The 26,658-nt window shown below is 41.9% G+C and overlaps 2 protein-coding genes across 2 annotated transcripts in view; one reads left to right on the top strand and one right to left on the bottom strand.

The window, feature by feature from the left end:
* lrp2a (low density lipoprotein receptor-related protein 2a) overlaps positions 1 to 21,163 on the bottom strand; it is a 47,457-nt gene extending 26,294 nt beyond the window's left edge. The window contains 34 exon segments of the mRNA XM_080478027.1: positions 19 to 162; positions 285 to 451; positions 1,204 to 1,332; positions 1,469 to 1,646; positions 1,810 to 2,038; positions 2,140 to 2,324; positions 2,446 to 2,657; positions 3,263 to 3,511; positions 3,795 to 3,809; positions 4,148 to 4,528; positions 4,662 to 4,778; positions 5,291 to 5,410; positions 5,793 to 6,032; positions 6,192 to 6,473; positions 6,580 to 6,717; positions 6,865 to 6,995; positions 7,179 to 7,304; positions 7,833 to 8,025; positions 8,609 to 8,812; positions 9,003 to 9,143; positions 9,309 to 9,511; positions 9,632 to 9,838; positions 10,312 to 10,535; positions 11,852 to 12,021; positions 12,488 to 12,616; positions 13,004 to 13,123; positions 13,241 to 13,384; positions 13,850 to 13,966; positions 14,075 to 14,188; positions 14,320 to 14,430; positions 14,853 to 14,969; positions 15,705 to 15,827; positions 16,107 to 16,214; positions 21,022 to 21,163. Of these exon segments, the coding sequence (XP_080334153.1) occupies positions 19 to 162; positions 285 to 451; positions 1,204 to 1,332; positions 1,469 to 1,646; positions 1,810 to 2,038; positions 2,140 to 2,324; positions 2,446 to 2,657; positions 3,263 to 3,511; positions 3,795 to 3,809; positions 4,148 to 4,528; positions 4,662 to 4,778; positions 5,291 to 5,410; positions 5,793 to 6,032; positions 6,192 to 6,473; positions 6,580 to 6,717; positions 6,865 to 6,995; positions 7,179 to 7,304; positions 7,833 to 8,025; positions 8,609 to 8,812; positions 9,003 to 9,143; positions 9,309 to 9,511; positions 9,632 to 9,838; positions 10,312 to 10,535; positions 11,852 to 12,021; positions 12,488 to 12,616; positions 13,004 to 13,123; positions 13,241 to 13,384; positions 13,850 to 13,966; positions 14,075 to 14,188; positions 14,320 to 14,430; positions 14,853 to 14,969; positions 15,705 to 15,827; positions 16,107 to 16,214; positions 21,022 to 21,091 (5,538 nt within the window). The 5' untranslated portion in view covers positions 21,092 to 21,163.
* Positions 21,164 to 24,473: 3,310 nt separating this feature from the next.
* Positions 24,474 to 26,658, top strand: LOC308118575 (coiled-coil domain-containing protein 89). The gene is made up of 6 exons (XM_080478042.1): positions 24,474 to 24,880; positions 25,184 to 25,314; positions 25,381 to 25,517; positions 25,598 to 25,674; positions 25,755 to 25,854; positions 25,945 to 26,658. Exons 1-6 carry the CDS (start codon positions 24,480 to 24,482, stop codon positions 26,029 to 26,031), a joined length of 933 nt encoding a protein of 310 aa, XP_080334168.1. The 5' UTR covers positions 24,474 to 24,479; the 3' UTR covers positions 26,032 to 26,658.

Genomic DNA, 26,658 nt, shown 5'->3' with positions numbered 1-26,658 from the left:
CGTTGCTGTTTGTCTCACCTCAATAGATTGTGTGGCGGGATTGGTGTAGTACAGGTTCTCTGTGATCCAGTCTAAAGCCAGGCCAACAGGGGAACCAAGAATGGCTGCAGGGGCAAACTCGGTCCTGTTAGTGCCATCTGAATTCACTTTGTGAATCTCACCCTGCGTGGGACAAAAAAGGTATTCCCGTATGTTATCTCAATTTCACTTCTGGATTCAGAAGGGTTATTTGTTAAACTCTTATATATGTGGAAAAGGTGTAGCATCACTTTGCTTTCACTTACTGGATGCTCCACCCAGTAGATGGTATGCTCGCTGTCATCAAAGTCAACGTCATAGCCATTTTGAAGGCCAGCAACAGGAACCATAGCATCATTGCTTTTGTCGTCAGGATTTAAGGAAATGCCGTAGATGATGCTATCTCTCACGATCACCAGGAAAGGGTCTTCAACTGTAAGTTAAGGAAATGGATTACTATTGGTCCCCCCAGACATCACAACAAGAAACTTAAACTATGTTTAACATCTAACAAAAGACAATGAAATAAAGTTGGCAAATCATAGATTCCGGATGTGAAATTAGCCTATGGTAATCAAACAGTTTCTTTTAATGTATGTTATGTGGTGGAAATTAGAGCTAAAGGGCCTTTATCTATAAAGGGGATTGACTGGTGAAAGCTGGTTCCACAAACTGATTTGCTTTGTCATCAGAGATTAGAATCAATGAAGGGTTGTAGGGCATTTTCATTCTTGGATAATCGTTGGCCTAGGGGGAGACTGTGTTCTGCTTGGTTTGAATAGGCTGAAACCTGAGATGAGTTAAGCTGGTGACCTAAGCCAGACTTCTCGGACTTTGAATTAAAGGTCCCTTGTCTTCTTAAGACCTTGAAAGTTACGCTTTTATGATTTTCAATATTTATGACTGGAATAGCAGTTTACAAGAGAATCTAAATAGAAGACTGTTGACAAGTACCTCGATCAATACCACAAAGTTAGGGTTTTTAAAGGTTTCTTCCTATAGCAGCAATGAGACATCCCTTCCTGCATGCAGGAACTATAACTTCTACAGTCACAGTATTTCAAAGAAAGCTCAGCTCAGAATAATACCTAGTGAGTACATTAACTTATCATCTGCATCTGACCTGACTTCCTTTTTCATCAACCTCAGTGGTGAGTGTTATCCTTTATTTGGCAGGAGGCATACCTCTGGTACAGGTGATTTGGTCTGCTGCCAGTGTCCAGCCTGAGGGGCAGGCGCATGAGTAGTACCTTGGTCCCACAGCAGAAAGCAGGCAGATATGAGAACATGGACTCCTCAAGCAGTGATTTTCCCCTACAAATTGCCAAAGCACGCATGCACATACAGGCAGACATGCACACCACCAAAGAATCAGCAGCGAAACATTCAAGTACATCAAAGTCTGATACATATCCACTCATTTGTATCATGCTTATAATAATGAACATACCTGCTGGCTGCCTGGCTGGGTGTACTGCCACCAGACCCATGGGCTGAGGGAGGTTGAACAGCATCACTGTCTGGTTCTCCCCATGCCACTTATGTGCTCGCATCACACGGTTGATGTATCTGTCGGTCCAATAGACAAAATCCTCAAAAATGGTAATTGCGTGGGGATGTTGCAGTACCTTTCCACAGAAAATAGCAAAAGAAAAAAAAAATGTCTTACACATGTTATTTGTAAAGAAAACAATTGTGCACGGTTCCCCTTTAGGTAAATAATATGTCTACTCTTGAAATTGTGAAGGAGATCGTATCAGTAGTATAACGACTTCCAACTCATACACTCACCAGATCACTGGCCAACACTTGCTTCCTGTTATTGCCATTATAGTCGCAGTAGTCAATGAAATCCAAGTAAGCATCAGCAAAGTACAACAGATTGTTTGGATAATCAATGGTGAGACCATTGGGCCAGTACAGTTTGCTGCTAATGATAATAGTCCTCAGTTTCCCATCCATGCTGGCCCTCTCAATGCGGGGGTTCCTCCCCCAGTCGGTCCAGAACATCAGGTGAGCACTGTGAGACAAAATCCATTTTAACACTTATTTTGTCAAATCAATATTCAGAAAATACATTGAATTAAAGACTTGCACACAAAAAACAAAAATGGTTCTGACCTGTCTCGTGGGTCCAGCACCAAGGCTCGAGGGTTGGTGACATTTTCACTAACTAATACAGTCCGATGGGTGCCGTCCAGTTTTGACACTTCAATAGTCTCCAGGACATAATCAGTCCAGTATAAGTTCCTGCCGACCCAGTCCACAGCAAGACTCTCTGTCACAGTCACTCCACTGTCAAATATCTGTTCACAAAATAGTTGTTCTGAGGTAAGTAACAACATGAAAGATTACATTGCTCAGAACAAACTTTGAAAACTTAAATGAAAAATGTCTGCAGTGAAAAATGGGACAAATCAAACTCACCACTGTCCTGTCAGTGCCGTTCTTGTGAGAGCTCCAGATTCGGTCCTGGCTCGTATCGGACCAGTACACCCTGTCAGTGACGGAGTCGAAATCTACGGCCACGATGTTGCGTCCATCTCTAACTAGTGACCGGACAACATTGGGCTGAGTGGTTATGTCATCTTGCACAATCTGATTTCGACTGGCCACAAGCAGGAATGCTTGGCGAGAATCTGTAAACACAAATTAAACCCCAGTTATCTAACTTTCATGACCATTCTCATGCAAATTAGAGCACTTATCAGCTTCTGCATGTTGACCGAGACTGCACAACGAGGCTGTTAAATAGACCCTACTCCAATGGCAATCCTCTGGGAATGCACTTTTGTCCAGATAATGTCCTATTGTATTGCCCAGCCTTTCATTGGGTTATCTGTGCAGGAGAGGAGCTCATGTCAGGCACACTCCCCATAAACAGCCCTTTGTTAGTGATTATGTCCTAATTACACCAGTGATGGCCAGTGAATGACATATATGTTATTTGTCTTATCTTATGAAATCAGAGCAGCAAAGAAAGACAAGGGAGAAGAAAGACAGTGGGTCAGTTTTGTAGCACGGGGGCCATGTACCCACTTATCGTGTCTCCTTCCAAAGAGCCAGCAGAGGGGGAAAAAATGCTATGCATTTCATAGTTGAATCACGGTGAAACTCAAATGACTGTAGAATAGCTGATAATAAAATCATTTTGTTTCATTATAGAATTATGTGTTGTAACTGAACACCCCCACAGGAGTAATTTATTCCATGCACGTGAGGTTTGTGCCTCGTTTTTCCTCACCTGAGGCCTTACAGGTGCGCTGGTCAGCTTCAAGAGTGTACCCGTCCTGGCAGTGGCAGCGGAAAGAGCCCCGTTCATTGAAGCAGTGCTGGCTGCATAGTCCTGGTGGATTACACTCGTCCATGTCCTCACAGGTTTTGGAGTCATTGCTCAGCTGATATCCCACAGGGCATGTGCACTGGGCCCCAAAAGGGCCTTGGATACAACCGTGGGTGCAGCCAGCATTGTTGTCGGAGCAGCTCTCCTGATCTGAGTGGGGAAACAGTAAAATCACACATCAGCACAAAAATACTGTATATAGACTTTTTATAAACACGGCAATCAAATGATAATAGACAACAAATCAACTACTTTTATTTGGTATCATTGGAACTGCTACACTGAGACGCAACATGTTTTTATGCTTATTTTTTTATAACTGATTGTTTAACTACTATGACTATTCAACACTTTCATCGAGGCATTACATCTGTTTAAATAAAATCAAAGCTTACAGCAGGATTACTACCAGTGATTGAGAATGTGTTCCTACCTGGCAAAGGTTCGTCTGAAAGTTGTCAGAAAGGCAAGAAGGGAAAATCACAGATAATTCTCAGGTTAATAAAGGGCAAATCACACACATGCTTGATTTTAACATGAAAATCCAAAGACAAACAAATGATACTCAACACAGAATTTCTGTGAAATGAAGCCCCCCCTTCCCCTTATTAAGGCTGTAGGTTACAAGAATGACAAAATTGTAAAAAAATTAAAGCAAATCATTTGAGGGGATGATCCTGTTTATGATGTGATGTGAAAATGTGGCAGAATTTGAAGACGCCAGATAAAACTGAAAAGTTCTGAAAGGCAAAAATGATGCTCTGGACAGTGAGAAATCAGACTTACTGCAGAGTGGAGACTCATCAGCACCGTTAGGGCAGTCAGGAGTGTTATCGCACACTGTGGTGAGATTGATGCAGACGCTGTGGCCGGGGCACTGCCACTGCCAACTTGGACATCGGAAAGGCGGCGTGGGACAATCCCTCTCGTCACTCATGTCCCTGCAGTCATTGTCGCCGTCACAAATCCAACTTTGCAAAACACAGTTGCCATTATCGCAGCGGAAAAGAGACGAGGGGCAAGTGCGAGGTGGACAGGCGTGGTGTTCGTCGCTGCCGTCCTCGCAGTCGGGATGTCCGTCACACTCCCATGTCGACGGGACACAGCTCCCATCAGACTGGCACTGAAACTCTGTCTCGTGGTGACACATTCCTGGTGGCCTGGTGGCTGAAATGGGATAAGAGTATCAGTACTATTCCAAAGAACAACTGAATTAAGCAGAAACGGCTTATAAATACATAAAGTAAAGTGATGCTGCAGTGATGTAGCATTTGAGCGACGAGCCCATATTAATACTTACGACAGCTGCTCTCATCTGAGCGATCGCTGCAGTCAAAGACCCCATCGCACCGGTAGTAGGAGTTGATACACTGGTGACCACTGGTGCACTTGAACTCGTTCACAGTGCAGTTGTAGACTGAAACATCCAGTTGCATATGTTAATGCTGATATTCCATATTTCTGCAGTGGCGTGTGTGTTTGCTTAGGTCAGTGGTTGTGCAACACAAGTAATGAGATCAATAAACTAAGAAGCTTAGCAGATGCTTGTTGAAGTTTACAGAACATTCAATTGACCTCAACAGTTTTTTCACAATGTTTGGCTGCTAAACTACAATGATAAGTGTGGCTGAATGCATGAATGACTACTTAGCAAGAAATGTATTATTAGAAAATAAAGCACTCATTCGAATACCAGGAAATAAGAGAGTGATACCATGAACTTAAAATAGGTCTACTTTTTTTAATATTGTTATGTATCCCTAAGTATTGTGATCTGGAAAACAACTTATGTAAATCTTAATTAGTCAGGTAAAGGTGAAGTCGATTTTTTTCAGTTACACTAAGTTGTAACTTTGTGCAATATGTTACAAATCAGACCAAATATTAGGCTTTTTTGGGGAAATTATGAATTACTAGAAAAGTACTCACTGCACCCCTGCTCATCAGCACCATCCACACAGTCCCTGTCCCCATCACAAACATAGTTAGGGTCTATGCAGCGGTGGTCTGGACACTGGAACTGTCCTGGGTGACAAGTGCTTCCCAGATCTGTCAACGAAAACAAACCAGTCAGCCAATCTCTGAGCCTTCTTTCGAACAATGTAAATTTAGATATCTATATATGAAAAGAAATTCTTAAAGACTGACTTGTGTTTATCTTAATTGTTTATATTTAAAAAGGCCACGCAGGTTGCATTCTTAATTTCCTTTTAAAGCAGATCATTAAACCGACTGTTAGTTGTCTTAAAAAATAAATAAATAAATAAATTTCAGTTGCAAATTCATAACAAAATCTGACCTTTTTACAGCTTTAAAAAAAAAGAAGAAAAAAAAACCGCTCTGGCATTATCGTGAATGCGAGCAACTTGTTCTTATAATTTCTTATAATTATTGTTAGTTTTCGATTAATGACTTCAGAAAAGACACTCACAGCAGTCGGCTTCATCTGAACTGTCCCCACAGTCATTATCCGTGTCGCAGCGCCAGGTGTGTGGGATGCAGCGGTGGTTGGCGCAAGAAAACTGATTGGCGGGACACGTGCCAGGCGCCTGCGTGGGGCAGTTGTTCTCGTCACTGTTATCAAAACAATCATTGTGCCCATCGCAGCGCCATCTGGCAGGGATGCAGTGTTGATTGGCACAGGTGAATGCAGAGGGGGAACAAGTGGTATCTAAAGAGAAGAAACCCAAAAAGAAACATCATCTTAATTATTTGTCACATGAACACAAATGGATTTCAACCCAGGGGGATGAAAGTGATTTTGACTCTGCACAGGGAAAATTAATTGGCTGGATTTAACAGAAAAAAACACAAAAAAAAAACACATTACTGTTAATTCCGCAGTTCACTTCGTCACTGTTGTCATGGCAGTCGTCAACACCATCGCATCTGTAGCTGTTTGGGACACATTTGCCGTTGCCACAGGAGAAGGAGTTGGCTCCACACTGCAGTGTGGGGGGCTCGTTGGACGGATCCTCCACACATGTCTGCTGGTTCGGGGACAGCTTCATGCCATACGGGCAGCCACACACCCTCTGTGAGTCTGGGGCTGGGAAGCAGAAGTGGCTGCAGTCTCCATTTGGATTAGTCTCCCTGTTGCAGAGGTTGGAACCTGAGAGGCAGGAAAGGAGGGTAATTACCTGTCATGTGACTGACAAGTGCGAGATGCAGCTATGCACGAATAGTTAAGAGAAATAGAGGAGAATGAAGCTACCGACCAATCTGGGAGTTGGAGTTGAAAGACTTGACATGCATGATGTGGCTGATTCCTCTCCTGATAATGACCATCTCCCCACCATCAGTCTTGCGCACGCGCACAATCCCACCCAGGCGCCAGTCAGTGAAATAGGCATAGCCTTCATGTGACAGAAGCAACAGAGCACAATCTCATTTAATTCATCTTTTATCGCCCCCACTAAAATCTTAAACAGTGAGCTCAAATCCACACGAACAGACTCCAAAAACTATGGGATTTAAAAAATATTGCTGATATGAGGCTTTACCTTCAAAAATAGTGAGACCAAAAGGATGCGAGATCTGAGTTATGCGGTCCAAAGAAAGCCGGTTTCGTCCGTCAAAATTGCTGTGTTCAATTTTGTCAAAGAAGGCATCCACCCAGTACAGACGCATTGCGCTGAGTGGATATCGAAGTGTTAGAACGTTCACTTAAAATGTACCAGAAAACAAATACAATCAAGCAATGGAAGACATGAAATGACTGTTCAACTAACAATCATTTCTATAAAGCTTATTCCACCTCCAACCTAAACAAATAAACAGTATATTGGTCTAAAGACAGATCGGACAACTGGCTCACCTCCAGTCGATCGCCAGTCCATTTGGCCAGCCAAGAGTTGTATTTACAATCGACAGGGCATGTGACCCGTCACCCCAAGCCCTCATAATCTTTGCTGGCCGGTACCAGTCAGTCCAAAATATATACCTGTTATCGTAAAAAACAAAAACAAAAACCAGCAACACTCAATGCCATAATTCTTTTAAAAATTGTGAGTCCATTAAAGATCTTTCTGTGTAATGCATTCATCCAGATTTTATTTGTGTACTTCCGAAATATGGAGCTTTCCCTTGTTCACGCCACCTTCTTAGTGTTCACTACAATACTTCCCTTCACACTGAGCTAATCTCAGCGGTTGGACACAGAGGCCTTATGACTTTAAAACTACTAGAAATAACAGCGAGCTCGAAATAGAAATTCCAAATATCAGGTGGACACCAAAATGAACCCTTTTTTTTCTTTGGACTGTGCGAGCAGATATGGATCTTTATTTTGCTGATAATTTATCTGATCCCTGTTCATTTGATACAAGCAGATCTATATATTCCACCTGACTGCAAACAACCGTAGACTTATTGCACAAATAGGTGTAAAAAATACTTTTTTTTTTCTTGGCACAACAAAAATAACAATCCAATATTCAAATAATAATTTTCGGGGGCTACACTGATTTACCCAATAAGAGGATGCACCACAATGGCCCTTGGGTTGTTGAGGTTACGTATGATAGCCCTTCTGGACTTATCAGCCAGCTTCATCACAGATATACTCCTGTATCTGGGGTCAGTCCAGTAGAGGTTTTTTGAAATCCAGTCGTAAGCCAGGTCCTCCACTCCGTCCACTCTATTGGCAGCCAGCACCTCCCTGCCTGTGCAGATCAAAGCGGTCAGAGCACCATTTACCACCGACATGAAAGAGGAACACATTAAAATAAATAGGCTGTCAGCTTGCATTTTCCTCTTGTGGACCACGCAGAAAAAACTAGAACAAATCCAAAAACAACATCACTGATCAGAGCTGTGGCGTTTCCTCTTTTTTCTGTGTGTAGCATGGCTGCTTGTGGATGACCACAAAAATCAAGTTCCATGTAGTTTATAAAATAACTATCACAGCAATATTTCTTCATCAAATATGTCTGAATACTTTTATTTATTTCCAAATCCTTCATCTAATATGGATTTTGATTGTATGGTTTCTTTTACACCGCTCATACTTCTGTCCACTCCCTCCCCCGTAGTACCAGTCGGCCCTATCAGGCACTCCCCTAACTCCCCACATAAGCCTGACTGAATCACATGGTAGAGATCTCTGCTCAGGGATGCAAACACAGAAAGCACTGAAACTACACACCACTTCTTTCATTGTAATACTTTAAACTTATCCTGCTCTGCATGTAAGAGGTAGTTGGGATAGACCCAGACCTCCATTGAAGCATTAGACAAGATGCTCACCTGTGCCATCCACTTTCTGTTTGTAGATAATGTCTTTGACGGTGTCTGAGAAGAAGATAGCATCATCCTCAGCACTAAAATCCACTCCGACAAAGTAGGAGGGGGATCCCGTCACAGGCAGGATAATGTCCTCTTGGGAGGAGAGGTTAAAGGGGATTCCTCTCACAGCCAGTTGGCTGGAGAACAGCAGAAACTGCCTCACAGCTGTAGGTAACAAGTCAGGAAAACAGTTCAAACAAAAAAAACAACCCACTCACATCAAAGAAACTAAGCTTTTGCAATAAATAGATAAATAATAATAAAAATATATCTTCAGGGTGTCATGGATAACTTTACACTTCAAACCAGGAAACATACTGATTTGCAAAAGTTAAACAGGAAAATATCTTCTTACCCAAACACCGCTTCCCATCAGCATGCAGGTCGTAGCCCATGCGGCATTTGCAGCGGTAACCCAGCCCTGCATTGTCGCTCCTGTGACTCAGCACACATATCTGCTCACATCCACCTCGGTCTACACTACAAGGGTTTGGCACTGAAAAAAACCCAAAAAACAAACTATTCTCAGTAAGGGGAAAGCTTGTTTGAAATTATCTTTAGAAACATTAGCCCATACATATAGTGAGGTGAAATATACAGTACATTGTACTGTAACAGGAAGAATAAGACTTCGTCAACTGCAGCAGGACGATAGGCATACCTTGTGGCTGTTTCAGTTGATGTATCACCGCCACTCCATGTGGAGTCTGGGACGTCCTGTAAACCACCTGAGGACTGCTGTCAGTGAACTTGTTGGCTTTCATCACGGCCATCTTGGTCCAGTCCGTAAAGAAGACATTGTGCTCGAAGAGACTGATGCCGAATGGGTGTGGGATCACAGCCCCTCCATGGACCACCGTTTTTCTTTCAGAAAAGGACATTCTTAGTGCTTTTATGTTTTCCACATTATTTTAGGAAAACAGCATTTATAATTTTAGCTCAATTGCTGCTCTCATTTTGAAGACTAAAACATCAAATATTTACCTATGGAGACCGTCATATGTCGCAGTTTCAATGTAGTCATAGCGGCTGTCAACCCAATAGACGCGCTTGGCTTCAATGTCCAGTGTGATACCAGCAGGCCAGCCCAGTTTACTCCCAATGATCCCGTAACGGTTGGTACCATCCATGAAGGCTCGCTCCAGGCCTGGCTGCCCATTAAGTGCCTCCCAATCTGAGAAGAACATATACCTGTGAAAGGAGAGGATTTTTTTAATCTGATATCTTTTGGTGGAAACACAGGACTGCTAGAATTAGTACTGCTATACAGTCGGGTACACAGAAAAAAAAAGTGTTCTCTAACCTGAACCCTCTGGAAAAAAAAAAATATTGAGGCCTTTCTTTTTTTAATTAAGTCCAGCATCTCCGGCAAGACATTATTTCTCCAAGTGGGTGGCAGTGCATTCCACCCAAGAGCTGTACATTAATTTAAGATAAGCAATTTCTCTGTAGCCACCTGGCTCTCCTCCCCCCTTGAACTATACTATTGGATTACAATGAGGGTCATCACTTACATTGCTCTTCACTAATCCACCCAGGGCAATCTGCTAATCTCACCCCCCACCCCCCATTATTCCACGCCAACGGAGCACGACAGATACTGAATGTGGAGATTGGGAGCGGGTGGGTAGATGAATGGGTGGAAACCTGGGAGATGTGCTTACCCGACGGTGGGGTCCACTGCCAGTCCTCTAGGGTTTCCCAGGTTTTCAGTGATGAGTGTGACCCGGTTACTTCCATCAAAGTCCACCATGTCAATCCTGTTGACGCTGGCCTCCACTACATACAGTTTATTGTTCACCCAATCCACCGCCAAATTCTCGGGGTAGTCAACTGATACATTTAAAACCACCTGCATGTTGGAACCATCCATATCCACAGAAAACACCTGTAAACAAAAGATGCCATTGTTGTCAGGGAAAATTGCCCTCAAGAAGTTGTTTTTCCCAGAAGTAAATGGAAAACAATGTCATGCACACAATTGTTCAAGTGTATCTGAATACAATACTTACATGTTTATATCAAGACTCAACATGTTATTGATTATTGTGTTTGGAATATAGTCAAGTTATTTTACTAGCTCCTGACTGCTGAGGCCTAATAACAGCTCTGGTTAAGTACTTTCTGATATAGTTGATGGACCCAAGACGTTTTCCCACAACTAAAACTGAAGCTATTTTTAAAAGATCTTTTATTGACATAATTTGGCAAGCAGACTTAAAATCAAAATTTGGGCTTAGCCTTTAAAAAGGAGATGATTTAACAGAAGTGTACGGCTTTCAGCAGCTGCCCCAGACATTACTGTTCACGATTGTTTTAAACGCAGCAGGACATGGTAAAGAATAATAATAGGTTTGGTGATTCCATTCTTCAACAAAACTTTTCTAAGGAGCATTTCTAAACTTCCCGATACTATGATGGCACCAGTTTCTCAGGCTGCAAGCCTTGGCACCATGCAGCTGGTTGGGGGACACTGCTCTTAGCAGCACTGATTCTTTTGAAACAAGATCCTGAAGTCTAAAAAGCAGGATTTTCAACTGACCTGTTTAAAGAGAAACTGAAGATGTGGAAATAGCCTGGTAGTTTAACCTTTCCAGTTGCATTCACATGCCCTGTTTGTACTCTCTCCACTTTTAATCTGACATGCTGCCATGGAGGTGGGTAATACACAGACACCCAGTCTGAGATGTGTTTGAGTCGCGCAGCCAAGTGGCTGTAGTTTAAACCAGCAGGAAGCCCAGACAGAAGCTGAACAAAGGCTATTTCGCTGGCAAAAGAATGCATACAAATGAACAGTGCCACTGAAAACAAATACAGCATGATAAGTTTGAATGAGATTGAGTTACAAAAATTGCACCCTGGTATGTGAACATCATACCAACCTATCAGACAGGTTTCAAGATTAGGCTATTGGGATTCTATTACATATCTACTTCCCCTTCATTATGACCACGCCACAATGGGGCCAACAGCTATCCCATTATTATGGTATCAACATGGCTGATATTTTAAAGGATAGCGGAAAGAATTTCATTCTAGCGTGCCCCAGTCTGATTAAAACACCAACAAAAAGAAGAAACTGCTCAGCTCCTCATAAATGCAGTCCTGACAAAGCAGACTGTTTTAAAGAGTCGATGCCTTCTTACTAACAACAAAACCACATTCAAAGCAAGTGAATATCGGGGGAAACTGGGTAAAAAATACCTTATTCTGGATTGTATCTGTCCAGAAAATCATTTGGAGATTATAGTGGAAGTCCACTCCCACTGCGATTCCTCTGTTCTGTGAATTAACCAAAGTGTGTAGATTGTTGCCATGGATGTCACCTATCAGCAGATCTCTGCCGTTAGAAAATATTAAGGAAGGAACTCCAGCTGCAAAAAGGAAAATAAGAATACAACAAGTAAAGAAACAGAGCATCAGATTATTATCAAAGCCCGGCGTGTGTTGAAACCAAAATCTACTCTGTAGTACGATTTCTCATCTGAAATAGCAGTGGAAATGTACAGAATGTAGCACACACTCAGTTCCCTGGCTCCGGCTCAGGAAGGTACTTTCAAGTCACTATCATTACACACTTTTCTTGCTGAAGCCAAATGCAGAGAGGTCAGCCTCTCAGTCAACACTCTTTCTAAGTTCCACAAAGGCAAGAGACTAGCTAAAACAACATTTAGCACGCAACAATGCACCAGAAAGGAGCGCAGACACTCTGTGCAGTGGTTGCCAAAAAGGAAAGGGGTCTATGCTAATGGGCCTCTTTTGAAGGGATGATACACTGTGAAAATGTGACCATGTTACATTTAAGACAATCCATTCGAATCGAGAGAAAGTGACACTCACTGCTGGCGTCAGCTCGACAGTATCTATGCTGCTCTAAGGTGTAGCCCTCCCGGCAGCTGCACCGGTGGGAGCCCAGCCGGTCCTCGCACAGCTGGTCGCACACACCCCACATGGAGCAGTCATCGAAATCTTCAAGAGGGTAAAACACAGAGTCACAGCAGATTATGCTTAAACACTGATTGTTATGTACACCTACACAGAGACACACAAACAGCAGATTTAAATGTGTACTGGTCAGAATTTGATCTGTTTCGGCTCATGTCAGGATCAGCGTCTGGGTGCAAATGGTAACATGGAAAAAGATAAGCTCTTATTTGGGTAGGGCTTATGAGGGCACAGCTGTTTCTTTGTACTTTTACTATCTCTGATCGAGTCTTAGGGATGTTAGCAAACAGCCTCTCTGTTGTGCGAATACACTTAAAACAAGAAATAACTAAATGAAAACACTCATCCGCGAGTGTGACTCCTGTCCATATTTTCATGAACTGAGCGCATGTGTAAATAGAAGGCACGTACCGATACACGAGCGACTGTTATTGCTGTTGACAATGTATCCAGATGGACAAGAACAGGCCCCCCCATTGGGTGAAGCATGACAATGATGCTCACAGCTCAGAGAAGCACATCTCCAGATACCTGTGCAACACAGAAACCAGACCAGTGAGCAACACCCCTCAACATCTTAACTACTGAGAAATGATACCTATAGCTGTGTAAATGAATGGGAACTGCTCCAGTTCTGTCAGTACTGACTGCAGTTGCGCCCAGCAGTAGTGTTCGTTTCGTCCTCTCCTTCAGGACAGTGAGCTGTCCCATCACAAAGCCTTTCTATTGGGATACAAAGGCCAGAGGATGGACAGGGCCACTCCCCTGGGTAACACTCCCGCGGCACATTATCTGCAAACAAAACAAATTTGGTGTCTTGTCAGGCCCACAGACAGAAAAGAAGAAAAAAAACACACCAAAAAAGGTGTCTTGGACATTATGAGAGAAATGACTGTTACTTTAAATTAATGCCAGCTAGTGGAGCTTTGAGGGGGTCACACAGGGGCTCATTGAGCTTCTGGAGCCCATCCTCTAAAAACACACACTCTTTACAGCCATGTGGGAGAATTCTAAAGCCCTTTGGGGGGGCTGCACAATCTTGTGATACAAAGAAGCATTTGAATAACACACTTAAAGGAGCACAGGCATAGCATCTCTCTAGAACTAACCAACCATGGAGATTCAAGAAGAATCAGGGCTGCACAGCTCCAGTTCTTACTCATTTTAGCGCTTTTTAATCAGCTAAAGATTCATAACTTCTGGTTTGAATACAATACAGATTATCTATTGAGCATATGGCAAAGTTTTTATACACACCGCAGCCTTTTTCATCTGCATTGTCCTCACAATCATCCTCTCCGTCACAAAGCCAGACTTGGTGAATACAGCGGCCACTGGGGCAGGTGAAGAAGTTTCCTCTACATGTGGGATATGCTGCAAGTAAAGGAAAGATTGGGTTTGTGTAATCTTACTGTAAATAGACTGACAGTGGATATAGGTCTGTTTTTTAAAAAAAGAGACCGAGAGAGAGACACCACATACTGCAGTTTAGCTCATCGCTTCGGTCTCCACAGTCATCGTCGTGATCACAGACGTAGCGCTGAGGAACGCACGCTCCATTATGACACGAAAACAAGCCTGCATTGCAGTGCTGTGCTGAAGAAAAGAGAACAGAAATGGGAAAGAAAAACATTTATTTGAGGATGACATTATAATTCTACCTGCCTTCTAATGAAATCATCTATTATCCAAAGCATTTGCCGTTAAATGAAAATTAGCCTTCTTACTGCAGTTGGCCTCATCAGAGCCGTCGCGACAGTCGAGTATCTGGTCACATCGTTGTGTTCTGTTGTAGCAGGCCCCATTAGCACACCTTAGCTGTGTACACTCAGGATAATCTGCAAGATTAAACCATCATCAGGGTAGCATTATGTGTTAAATTCAGACTGACAACTGTGCTCCTTTCAGCTTTTCAGAGGTGAAAAGCTCCATGAATGAAGAGGATAAGAGACGAACATTTACCGGCACCACCACAACAGCAGTAGTTGCCACAGCATTCTTTATGCAATTGTGAGATTACCACAGTGTGCAGTGCTGTGAGTCTACCATGTCGGCACAATAATGGCATAGCAGCTGAACTTCAGCTTGACTAATCCACCAAAGAATCTGCAATCAACCTCTGACAACAAGAAGCATATTGTGGCCCATTCTGTCAGTCAACGAGCCTCTTAATCTTAACAAATTGATTAAAATGCCACAGGAGCCTCAGATGAAAAAAAAAATAAAAAATGGGGGGAAAACCACCCTGGTGAAGACTTACGGCAGTTTCTCTCATCGGAACCATCTGAGCAGTCTGCCAGACGGTCACATCGGTATTCTCCTGGGATGCACGCGCCGTTACTGCAGCTGAACTGACCACTGGTGCATGTCCTTCCAGCTGAAAACAGATTGAAGACTGGATTTAACAACACACAGAACGGTTTTGTTTACATACCTGTTGTATGAAGTTCTAATTTCCTCTTCTTGTCAATCTAGGTATGCAGCAGTCACCAAATTCCTTAACTTCCTCAGATGGACAGACTGTCTCATTGTTCAAACCCACACACAGGCTAAAAACAGCAATAATTCATGTAATGCCAAATAGATTGTGCTACGTCAGGCATGTCTGAAGTCCGGCCCAAGGGTTTTATTTAGCCAGCATCCTCTGTCCAAAAATGTAATATTTTTCAGCACAAACAAAATCAATTGAACTTGTAAATCTTGTTCTGAACTTATGTTGGTAAATAGACTGATCTGCATTTATGCAAATTATAAAAATGTGTGGACCGACCACAGGCTTTGCTGTCTGGCTTGAATCAAATTCTCTGTTATGCAGGTAGTTGAACACATTTGAAGCAAGAAGAGAAAAAAGTTTGTTTGATGGTATGAAAAACTGCAGAGCTGTTGTCAGATATTAGGAGACATTTGTTACGGTACTAATTCATTGATTTAAATAACAAAATCAGGGGCTGTTGTCCCTCTGGTATTTTCACATGATCAAATGCATACATCATTGTCAAATGTTTGGACATGACTACATGATATAATGACTTGCTATGTTTTCATTGAAACGTGTCAGCTTCACTGAAAAGTTAACGCGCTTCAAAAGTTCAACAACTTCAATAATACTTACGACAGTGTTGCCTCTCATCTGAGCCATCCTCACAGTCCTCCTCCTCGTCACACACCCATATATCTGGGATACACTCGCCATCACTAAGACACTGGAAGTGACTGTTATCACATGTTACCTGAGCTGTGGGAACACACACAAAGAATTTCATTAACCAGCTGACTGCAACCACTGGTAGGAATGTACTTTTAGGTTGTTCTTTTTTTCTTTTCTTTTTTTTTGTTCGATATATGTTTTACTCTGGTGGATTAATTGTAGTGGGCAGGTTATTCTTTTTTTAATAAAACAACTCACATTTCACACAGAGAATGTCAAAGAAATTCCAACCAAAAGAAATACATATTTTTCTCTTTCCTCAGATTTGACTGAAGTGATATACTGAGTGAAGTATGAGAGACTCACGACAGTCGAATTCATCAGAGTCGTCCACACAGTCTGACGTCCCGTCACAGTGCCAGTCACCTGGGATACATCGACCTGTTCCACAGCGAAACTGCCCCAACACACATCCTATACAAGCACAGTTTCATAGAAGTCAGGAATGACATGAAAGCTAATACTTTGTTACTGGTAATATTATCATTAGAATTTATTGTGATAAGAACATGTCTCAAACCAATGGAATCTACTCTACACATTTACAAAATTGAGTAAATTCTTAGATACATACACTCGAACATACACAAACACATACGAATGCATACCAAAACATTAAAAAGGCAGAGCAACAATCCACTGATGTAGCGAGTTGCTAACAGGATTGACATGCTTTGGAGACAAGCGTGCCAGCCATCACCGTCCCCCCACCCCCACCCCCCACCCCCCCACCCAACAATTGCGAAACCTTCCCTGCACTCATCCTAGGCCTCCTTTTGATGTTCTCACTGAGTGGCATCTGTAGAGATAAGGCACCACCGTTCTACCTCCTCTGACGTTTACCAGGAGAGATTGATTCAAGCAGCATAGTTCAGAGGCACAGCACTCCGTCAGGCCGGTTGTAATAGGAATGTGCAATTCTGATGGCCTCCTTGACAGCGTGATGAATGGTGCACGCGGCTTCTGTCCAGTCTGAAATGTAATTGGAATAAATAGTGGTACTGGGTGGTACCGCAACCATTTTCAACCTAGATCCTTCACAAGAAGAACCGCGAGGTGGTGACTGATGGTGCATGCTTGGGGTTGGTGGTCTGTTTCTGTTCCTGTCTTATCAAGAATTTTCAAATTGTTCATCCTTCTAAGATCAAAGTGTTGGGGGGTATTGGGATAACTCATTATTTGGAAAAGGTGCACATCATTAGCAGATATGTGAGTCCATGAGCAAAAAAAAATTCTTTAAGGTAATCTGCTAAAAATGTATTGTATTTAAGCAAGCAAGGTGGCTTTAAGATTGATTAAAGTTAGCAGTTCATCATCTGATTTAGACATGGTCTTTTCAAGATGGATCACTGCGACAACCGTTAAGGGAATCATTGTCTGTGCGACTGCACTAAAACCCCCTTGTAATAGCCCCATTCAACAATTTGTAGCTCTGATAAATCAAATGCAAAACCACCAAACTGCTTCACAGCCAACTTTGAGCTTCTTTCCAGGACGAATTCCTTTTTCCCTGCTTAGTTTATATTTTGACAAAATTACTCACAATCAAAGAAGGCAGTTCTTCCAAGACAGTGATCGCGAAATCAAAACAAATGCCTAAGAGATGTACTTTGTAGAGCAAACATATAATAATTCCCCTTGCACCTAATGCACAATCAATAATGACAAAATTGTAATCCGTTTTGGGGATGAGGTTTAGAAACAAAGCAAATGTCTTCCTATAGCTTAATGATAAATAAAACAAGTTTAAATGAGCCAGTCAAATTAAATTAAATGATCAAAAGAGGCATTGGAGTGAATGAGATGGGTATAGCTGCCATGCATGCAGACCAAGGTTGATAACTTAAAACCATGTATACCAAAGAGAAACCAATCTGCTCGAGGCTTTCAAATGCAGCCAGTGTTTCCTGACTGCATTACTTGTGGGAAAGGTGACAGATACAGTACACTGAAGCTGAACCTTTCAACAGCACTATCTCGTGTGCAGGTTCTTTTTACATTCTAAAAGGAACGTCTTTGTAACTTTCCCTTAATCCTCAAGTCTGCCTTCAGCCTAACAAAGTTGCAAACCGACCGTGTCAATCAACGTTAGAGGAGGTACAAGCAAAAGTGAATGGTGCAAATCAGCAATTAGGGTCCGGGTCCGACAATGACTGTTTTTATTTGTGTTTCAGCCGAGTCTTTGTGTAATTTACAGTGTTTTTTTTCCCTTTTCTCTAAGCCTTGTCTTTTCTAATTAGCAACTTAAACCCACAGCAGGAGAGAGCACCACTCAATCTGTGGATGAAAATAAGGATGCCCAACCAATGCCCAACAAAGATAAGCAGTAGAGGAATTCTCATTAGAATGAAGTCCCCGAAATGCCTTAAACCCCACTGTGACAGCACAATGGGGCAGAAAGGTGCCAGCAGGGATGCAAACTCATAACTGGAAGTGTCACCCTAAAAAGTCACTTTGGAGATGCACGGCAGAAAGCAGGAGACAAAGACTGAGTTAATGTTAAAGAAACTAAAGACACATGCCCCCACCTCACCCCACCCAAACCCCCATCAATAAAAACACCTGCCCAATACCAGTGAAACGTCTCTGTCTTGTCATGTAGAGAGCTGAAAAGATGTTTTCAAGCCTTCATCAAAACTGTCTTGTTTTGGCACTGCTCTCTGCGCTCAATGACTCTGTGCGTGTGTGCGTGCGTGCGTGCGTGCGTGCGTGCGTGCGTGCGTGCGTGCGTGCGTGTGTGCGTGTGCGTGTGTGTGTGCGTGTGTGTGTGTGTGTGTGTGTGTGTGTGTGTGTGTGTGTGTGTGTGTGTGTGTGTGTGTGTGTGTGTGTGTGTGTGTGTGGAAAAGTTGTGAAAACGGCTGCTGGCAGCATGAAATGCTGAACCCGTCCATCCTGCCACAGCGAAGTGCTGCTGCCCATTTCATATGGAAATCAATGCAGCAGAATGCAGTCAATTGCCAAACAAGTGACTTTGGCTCTCAATGCTACACTCCAAAACAGCTAAAAAAAAAAACACCAAAAAAACAGGGGGCATTGGCAGTGGCAGCGGACCAAAAAGAAGGCATAAATAGAGAGTAGACTGGAGCTTTGCTTTACTTGGAATTGCAAAATACTCAACATTTCTGAAAAGAATGAGTGAAAAGTATCATGAATCACAGCACAGTAACAGATGCTGAATAACTCAGTTTTCCACTTTCCACTTATCCACATCTCACTTGGTGTCTTTATCAAAGACCGGGAGAGCTTCAGAACGACTTGATGTTGATTTGTATCAACTACGTTTCTAGAGCTGTTCCTGCTGCACGAAGATTCAGGCTGCTTACAGGCAAGACGCTGGCATATGCAGGGTTTGATACGCTGCCAAAATGTTCTTGTCTTATAAAATAGAAAGAGCAAACACAAAAATAACATTTATCTCCGTTGACCTAGAAAAGTAACTAATATTTCCATCAAGGTCATTCATAGGTCTGTAGTAGCAGGACCTGTCCAAGCAAGCTGTGAGCTGAAAAGATTGTTCATGCTTGACAAAATACAAGGTGGTTGCACAGCACATAAATGCTCCCTTATATATCACCAAATAAAAACTTTCTAAAACCCATTAAAGTTCTGGCAACACACAGTGTTTTTGAAACTTCACTAGAAAATGATTAACCGTAAAAACTAGAAAACAACTCAATTTACTGAGATAAAGAATGTCCACCACAGCAAAAAAAGACAGCGGATGGTTAACGAAGCGGCAGCGTACCAGAATAGTTCATCAGCTATTAAAGCCTGAGTAAGCATTCAGCAGCAGTATTGATCTCATGGCCTGGGTAATATGTTCCAGAAGGTCATGGAAGAAACAGATATCAAACTAAAGGATTTTAGTGAGGGATCAAGCGCAGATTAGTAAAGGTATACTGACTCCCCAGGGTGGACCAGAACTACTGAACTATTACCAGTTTATCTTCTAATGGCACTCCTACCAATCTGACTCACAAACACTATCAGAAAGCCCTTGAGAAGCCCTTGATACTTGTACGGTATGATAACAACATTCAGATTAAAGAAACATTACTGAAGACTACATCGCTGTCCGCTAATCACAAGTTAATGATCTGTGTAAACATGCTGACACCCTGCTGAGATTCCCCAGTTTGCCCACTTCAACTCTCATCAGCAATATTTCTTCTACACGTTGTTTTACTGCAGAGACTCAAGGGAAATGCCATGTGATTTTTTTTTTTATTCTTTTTTTAATGCTGCAGTCTCAGTATCAACACAGTTATATTGTCTATTGGACATGGACGGTCCATACACTCCAGCAAGGAAATAAATACAGGATATTTCATGATGAAAAAAGAAAAAGAAAAAAACCCTGAAGAAAGCTGAAGATATATACTCTAGGTACAATTGTTCCTTAACTCGAAACTGCTCCTTAGGTTGAAATGATTCCATTCTGCAGCAGCTGCAGAGTAATTAGTTGCTTGATTCACACTAAGGAGCTTACATACTAAGGGTTGAGCAAAAAGAAAGCAGATTACAAATTGAGAAGTAGGCTCTAGCTGGGCTACAAACACAACAGACGAGCGTGAGACTGTCACGAATAAATAGCTGCATCTGAGCATTTTGTTTGTCCCTCACCGACATTAGAAAATCAGAAAGTCCCCCCCACCCCATGAGTTACAATCAGGTCTTGCATTGGCAGTTTGCAGCGTGGAAATCTGCTCCCCTCAATGAGATTTGTACCAGTAGCTCTCAGTGCTCACAGATTGTCTGTAAGTCACATGCTCTTTTCTGTTACCTAGCAACAGTAAAGCTCAGGCAAAAGTTCCTCAAGAGAACTTCCAATCTGTCTGAGGAAGGCTTTGTACTCAACCTTTAAAGTAATACTATTTGCTGGAATACTCTGCTCTGCAGCCACAATTACTTAAATACCACAACATCAGCTTTTAATTAAAAACAATCTTATTTCTAGTATCTCAGGTGATTTATCCCCACTTCACATGAACTGTTACTCATTGGGTATTTTTATTTTATTTTTTTGGTTTTTTTGCCTTTAATTGAGCAACACTTCAGTCTGGCTGTTTTATTCTAATGAGCAACAAGTGCACCACTTGGAGCAAACAACTCTGCAGCACCTCAACTAATCAATCAGCCTGTTAGGAAGTAAATAAAAAAAAAAAAAAAAAAAAAAAGGTTTAAAAGTCCAAAGAAAAGAAAAGAAAAGAAAAGTACTGACCTTCAGAGTGGCACCATCTAACACAACATATGAAGACGAGAAGGAGTTTAAGTAGCAGTGCTCTCCACATTCTGGCTGGTCCGTCCAGCTCCGCTGTGCAGATGGAGGAGCTGTAAGGACTGGGGCTGGGATGCTGTTGCTTTCCTCTGTCTTTCTTGGCCCGCTAGTTGATGAAAAGGGGCGTGCACAAAGAGCCGGGACAGCCGCTCCCCCAACCCAGCCTCGGCCCTCCGGATAAATCCCTCTCTGGCCCTGGAATCTGCATAATGCCATGCAGGTCCGACTTGTCCCGAGTGTGCCAGTGGTTTCTCCCTCTCAGCGGGCTGTGTTGCTCCACTCCCGGGATTTAGAAGGGCTTGAGGTGGGGGGAGACGACAGTGGGTTCGATAAGGTAAATAAAGAGTTTAAAGTACGAGGAGACGTATGTTAAGGCCTCAGCAACGCATAGAAGTAAGTAGTAGAGAGTATTGGAGAGTTAGAGATTCATTCATTCACCCACACCCAGTGAGGGACCCAAAACACTTTCATTCACCCAATTGTTGTACCTGCATCAACTTTTCAGCATATTTCGTGGCCCCCAACTCTAGAATTCTGATTAAATCACTTAAAATGTGTCTATCTTCAGCCTAAATTATTTCATTATCTCCTGCCCTGACTCTGAGTTGATATGTTGTTTGGGTTAGCCTAACGAAATCAACAAAGAAGTTTACAAACCGTTAAGATGACTGCTTTTATTAACAACTTTGTTATTTTTTTCTACTTGTTCCTTGATCCTATTTGATCTTTAACTTCATTTGGGTAATCAATAGGTGGGGTTTCATATGTTCTTTATGTATTCTGCTTTCCTCTCCTGCACAGTCAGATTTTATTTGTGTAATTCTGTATTATATTTGTATTCAATGCAAATAAATATAATAACATAGAATAAGCACGATACAACACAGAGGCCCCATATTGCGCCCAGATATGTCTGACAAGGTGATGAAAGCTTGAAAAAATGACTGCCTATAAAGTAGCATTGGCATCAAAGGCCGATTTACAGTGAATTTGGTTGAAAGTTGCAGATTTGTCAGACTTGTCGCATTTTGTATTTGTGTCTGCAACAAAACAAAAGTAAAAATACAACTTTCAAATAGAGGATATTGTTTTCACTGTGTGTTACACTTTAAAGTATATAATGTTGAAAGTTCTTATTTTTTTTAAACACAAATTTAACTTCTTTGGTTCTTGCAACAACGTTTTATATTATATAGTTCCTGTTCCCTGTTTCCGTTTTGACGGGCTGTTTTGAAGCTCATCGCCGCCATCTTGCGGACGCGCACTTCACCTGCAGGGAAAAAAATGCTGTACAAGGAGCGCGGCCATTTCTCTCTCGACACCGGAAGTCATGTGATCTTTTCTTGTTAGGTTTCTGGTTTTATTTAGCGTGAAGTTTAAAACATAAACGTATATTGCGTGAAGCAGCCGGCGGATTGGAGAACAATTTTAAATAATTGCGCTGTCGGCAAATTGATACTTTTAACGACTTTATACCGTATGAAAAATCAGAGAAGTTAGCATTTGGAAGACAAAAAATATTTACAAAGTTAAATCATTGTCTTTTGAAAGTTGCCAGTTTCTTTAAATGTCGCGTTTTAAATCATTTTTACAATCAACATGTTATTAAAAAATGTAAATACAAAGTTCAGCTTGACGAGCCTGTCAACCACTAATGAAAGAATGAGACTTAAACACGTGGACAACCTAGAATTGCTCATTACCTGTGGAAAAGCACCATTAGTGTTCTCAGTTCACGAACACTTCCTGAGAAAATATGATCCATAGCACTGTTATACATATCCCTGTCCCAACAGTTTTGGAATGTGTTCTGAGCGAGTGTGTATTTACAAAACTCATTAAAGTGAATCATAAAACATAAAATATCTTGTCTTTGTACTTTATTTACCGATGGTACATTGAAAATAATTTACAAATCACAGCTTTGTTATTTACATTTTACAAAGTGTGTCGTTTCTTCAGCCTCCCACTGGCCAGGACAACCTCTGTCCGTATCCAGATTACTCCTTCAGCTTGCATGATTCAGATGATGACCTAAAAAAAAAGCCCATAAAATTCGACAGGTCCACAACTCACAGTACACAACCACAAATGCATGGTACACAACTACAAATTCGACTTTTACAAGTGCTCAAACCTTTTTCACCAATAATACCTCCATAATCGGTACCTCTCCGTCTCCAGGGATTTGACCTGAGCACGCGCTGGAAAAAAAGAAAAACTGTGTTGCCAATAGCAACGTGGCAACTAAAACCTTCAAGATAAAAACAATGAAAAGTGGAACCTGTCGTTTAAAGCAGGAACAAATATAGTCTACTTGGGGAAATGGCGACTCCTCAGACGAATACAGAGACCTTTATGAAGATGGGAGGCAGGAGTGTGGAGGTATGTGCAGAACAAAAACAATCTCTGCTCGAGCGACTCTCACTTTTAATATTTAGCTGCCTCAAACGCTTCAAGTGTACCTTCAGACATACACATATTTACAAATTACTGCAAGATTATTTCCCATTACTTAAATTACGGGTCAAGTCAAACTTTTTTTTCTTTTTTTAATCGAAGTTGGCATAATTCTGTGCTTTAAAGGTAGAAGATTGTAACTGAGACCAAAAGACAAAACAAAGAAAAAGTAGAATGAAGAAGGCATATCAAGCGTTTTCTTTGAATTATTAGTGCCTCTTGAGGGTCATTTTTGTATCCTCCATAAGGGGCCAAATTACTGGGACACCCTAAAATGTACAGGTTGAGCAGATAACATGTTTCTTTAGGGCCAACGATTATTAGAAAAGGTTTGAGGTTAAGGTAAGGTTAAAAGTCATGTGTCAATTTTGTTATGTACAGTAAATATTCTAGTAGTTTTGTGTCCTTTCAGGTTGTTTTCTGTCCTCATTTTAAAATCTCCAGTCTTTAAATAGTAGACCCACATCTGTACACTGCCTTCTAAATATCTATTCTGAAAAGTCTAATTCACCGATAATAGCCACTGTGATTAGAGATCCAAAACCCCATAGCAAAAGTAAATCACATGTCAGTCTGCTTCATTAAAACTATATTTCCACTATCGAACTGCTTAGATGATGTGTCAGTTTGCTCATTTGGTTTGTCCGTTTAAGAGTTGATGGATGACATATCAGTAATTTTGTCATTGATCTATTTAATCATAAGAACCTTAGATATTTGGCTGGAGCCGTAGAATATCTTCGGCACCTTGACAGTTTTACATAAAGATTTATTTAGGAACAACCATTTAGTGTTTGTAGCTCTGAAGCCATCTGTTTGAATTAATGCCATGAGTTTTTTTTTTTTATTATTATTATTATTATTCTGTTCCCTAGCATCTGGACAGTATTCAGAAGCCACCCGAGGAGCTTGTGGCTGCCGATGACGCGACAGAGAGAAGGATGCTGCGCTCCAGAATAGACGAACAGTCAGGTTTGATCCGCGTACTGAAACAGAGATCCGACGAGTGGCTCGTGCGATGTCAAGCCCTGCAGACAATCAACACCGAGCTCGAGGCCCAAACGACACAGTGCCAAGGAGAACTGGACGTCCACAGGAAGAAAGCAGAGACGTTCGAGAGAAGATTCACAGATTTAGCCGCCAATAATCAAGAAATCATCGCTTTCATGCAGGAACACAAAAAAGAGAATCGGCAGTTAAAGCTGGAAAATGAGCAGCTCAAGTTAGAAAATGAGTCCATTTTCCCTCAAACCCTCCAAGATAAAGACGTGTTTATTCAGAAACTCACGCGGGACATCAAACTGCTGACAGAGGAGTACGCCGACAAAGAAATCCAGTACTGGTACATTTCCTCACCCTGCTCGTCACGGTTATGTAACAACATAAACTGGGAGGCATTGGCATCGCTCGCTTTCTCAAGTATAGAATTGGCATCTGTGTTTGGCGTAAATATAGATGTAATAGTTAGTTTTTTTTCATGTTCTTAAAATGTTACGCCGCCCCCTTGGAAGCTGAGTTTTGTAAACAAACATTTGTAAACAAATGCTACATAAATACCACAAGTGTAGATTATTTGCAAATGAAAAGTAACTGATGAGACTTTTTTGTTGTTGTTAAATAATGGCAATTACATGTGGTGTTTCAGCAAGAAAATGGCTGAATGCGAGTCAAAACGGCTGGAACAAGCAGCTCAACATGAAACCAAAGAAGCTTCTTTACGTGATCAGCTGCATGAGGCTCATCAACAGCACACTAAAGCTGTGGAGATCTGCAGAGGTGAGTAGATACAGTATCGTACTACACAACGCGGCTATAAATTGCAGTCTTTCCCTCCACGATCAGAGTTGAAGACGAGGCTGCAAGAGACTAAAGAACAGCATGAAGCAGCGGGAAGCAGCATGAGGGAAAGCTTAACAAACCTTACCGAAGAGAAGGACAAATTGCTGTGTCTTTCTCTGGAAAGAGGCCGAGTCATACAGGTGACTGAAAAGCCCGTTTGTCCTATTAGCGGAGAATGAAACAATCACTTCATTTACACACAAATGGCTCTTGAATGCAGGAGAAACAAGAGGAAATCCAGCAGCTGGTGATGAAATGGAAAGAAGAGAAGAAGGCTCGGGTGGAGGCGGAGGAGAGGTATATTCTGCACAGAGGGTTTATAATGCACCGTCAGAGGGACGAAGTAAAGTGAATAATTCATCTCCGACTTTGTTCAGGTTTGAAAAAGAAGCACTTGCAGTCAACAAAGATGCCAATCTTCATTCTCTGCAATCGGCACTCGATGAATCCATGAAAAGGATTAAAAGTCTAAACAAGGTTTGTTAAATCCCGTCATCATAAAAAGGATAATCCAGTTATTTTGGTGTAAACACGTTTAAAGTGTTCCCTTCTCTGATATTTCTACAGGATTTTGATGCCTTCAAGGAGCACAGCAACTTTCTTCTTACACGGGAAAAGGAGCTGAATAAGAATCTCCGCCATCTGAGGCTCTAACCTCCACTTATTACCTTGCAAGTGCAGAAGTTTTCCCACCAATGAGGCCAACACTGCAACACACATACTTAGCATGACAAGTTAGAAGTTCCTCAAGTAGAAATGGTTCTGTACAAGTGAATGTTTTATAATCCAACATAGAATCATTTAAGAGCGTTCCTCTGCCAGTTTCTCAGCCTTCTGGACGACGTCCTCGGTGGGACCCACCATGTAGAACGCTTGCTCTGGCAGAGCGTCATATTCACCTTTGAGGGAGAAAAGCAACCATTAACGATAGAACTTTTAATCACTTTAAAGAACTTTCAAGTAAAAACATGTTTACACATTGAAGCTGCATTTTACCTCCCAGAATACCTCCCAAAACATGTGCCTGAAAGGTGGAGTTTTAGTGAGGAGGTCCTGAACAGGCCTTCAGACCTCTGATCCAGCCTGGGTAAACCTGAAGATGTTGTGGATGACGAGCAGCACATCCTGTCGCTCCTGATCACGGAAATACTTCGCAACAGTCAAGACCAGTAAGAGCAACCCTGACCGTACACCAGCGCCACCTGGGGACAGAAGTCACAAATTGGTTCGTCATTGGTTAATACTGATCAATTTTGCTCAAATAAACCTTATGTTGCACTC

Source organism: Lipophrys pholis (genome assembly GCF_963383615.2).
Source record: "Lipophrys pholis genome assembly, chromosome: 13".
NCBI classification, from domain to species: Eukaryota; Metazoa; Chordata; class Actinopteri; order Blenniiformes; family Blenniidae; genus Lipophrys; species Lipophrys pholis.
This window is presented reverse-complemented; position numbering and strand designations above follow the sequence as displayed.

Bases quoted from the DNA above. Each gene is read 5' to 3' on its own strand.
- LOC308118575 (XM_080478042.1), top strand. From the start codon at position 24,480: ATGCTGCGCTCCAGAATAGACGAACAGTCAGGTTTGATCCGCGTACTG. The intron at 25,675-25,754 runs GTATATTCTGCA...GACTTTGTTCAG, and splicing joins CGGGTGGAGGCGGAGGAGAG to GTTTGAAAAAGAAGCACTTG. The intron at 25,855-25,944 runs GTTTGTTAAATC...ATATTTCTACAG, and splicing joins GGATTAAAAGTCTAAACAAG to GATTTTGATGCCTTCAAGGA.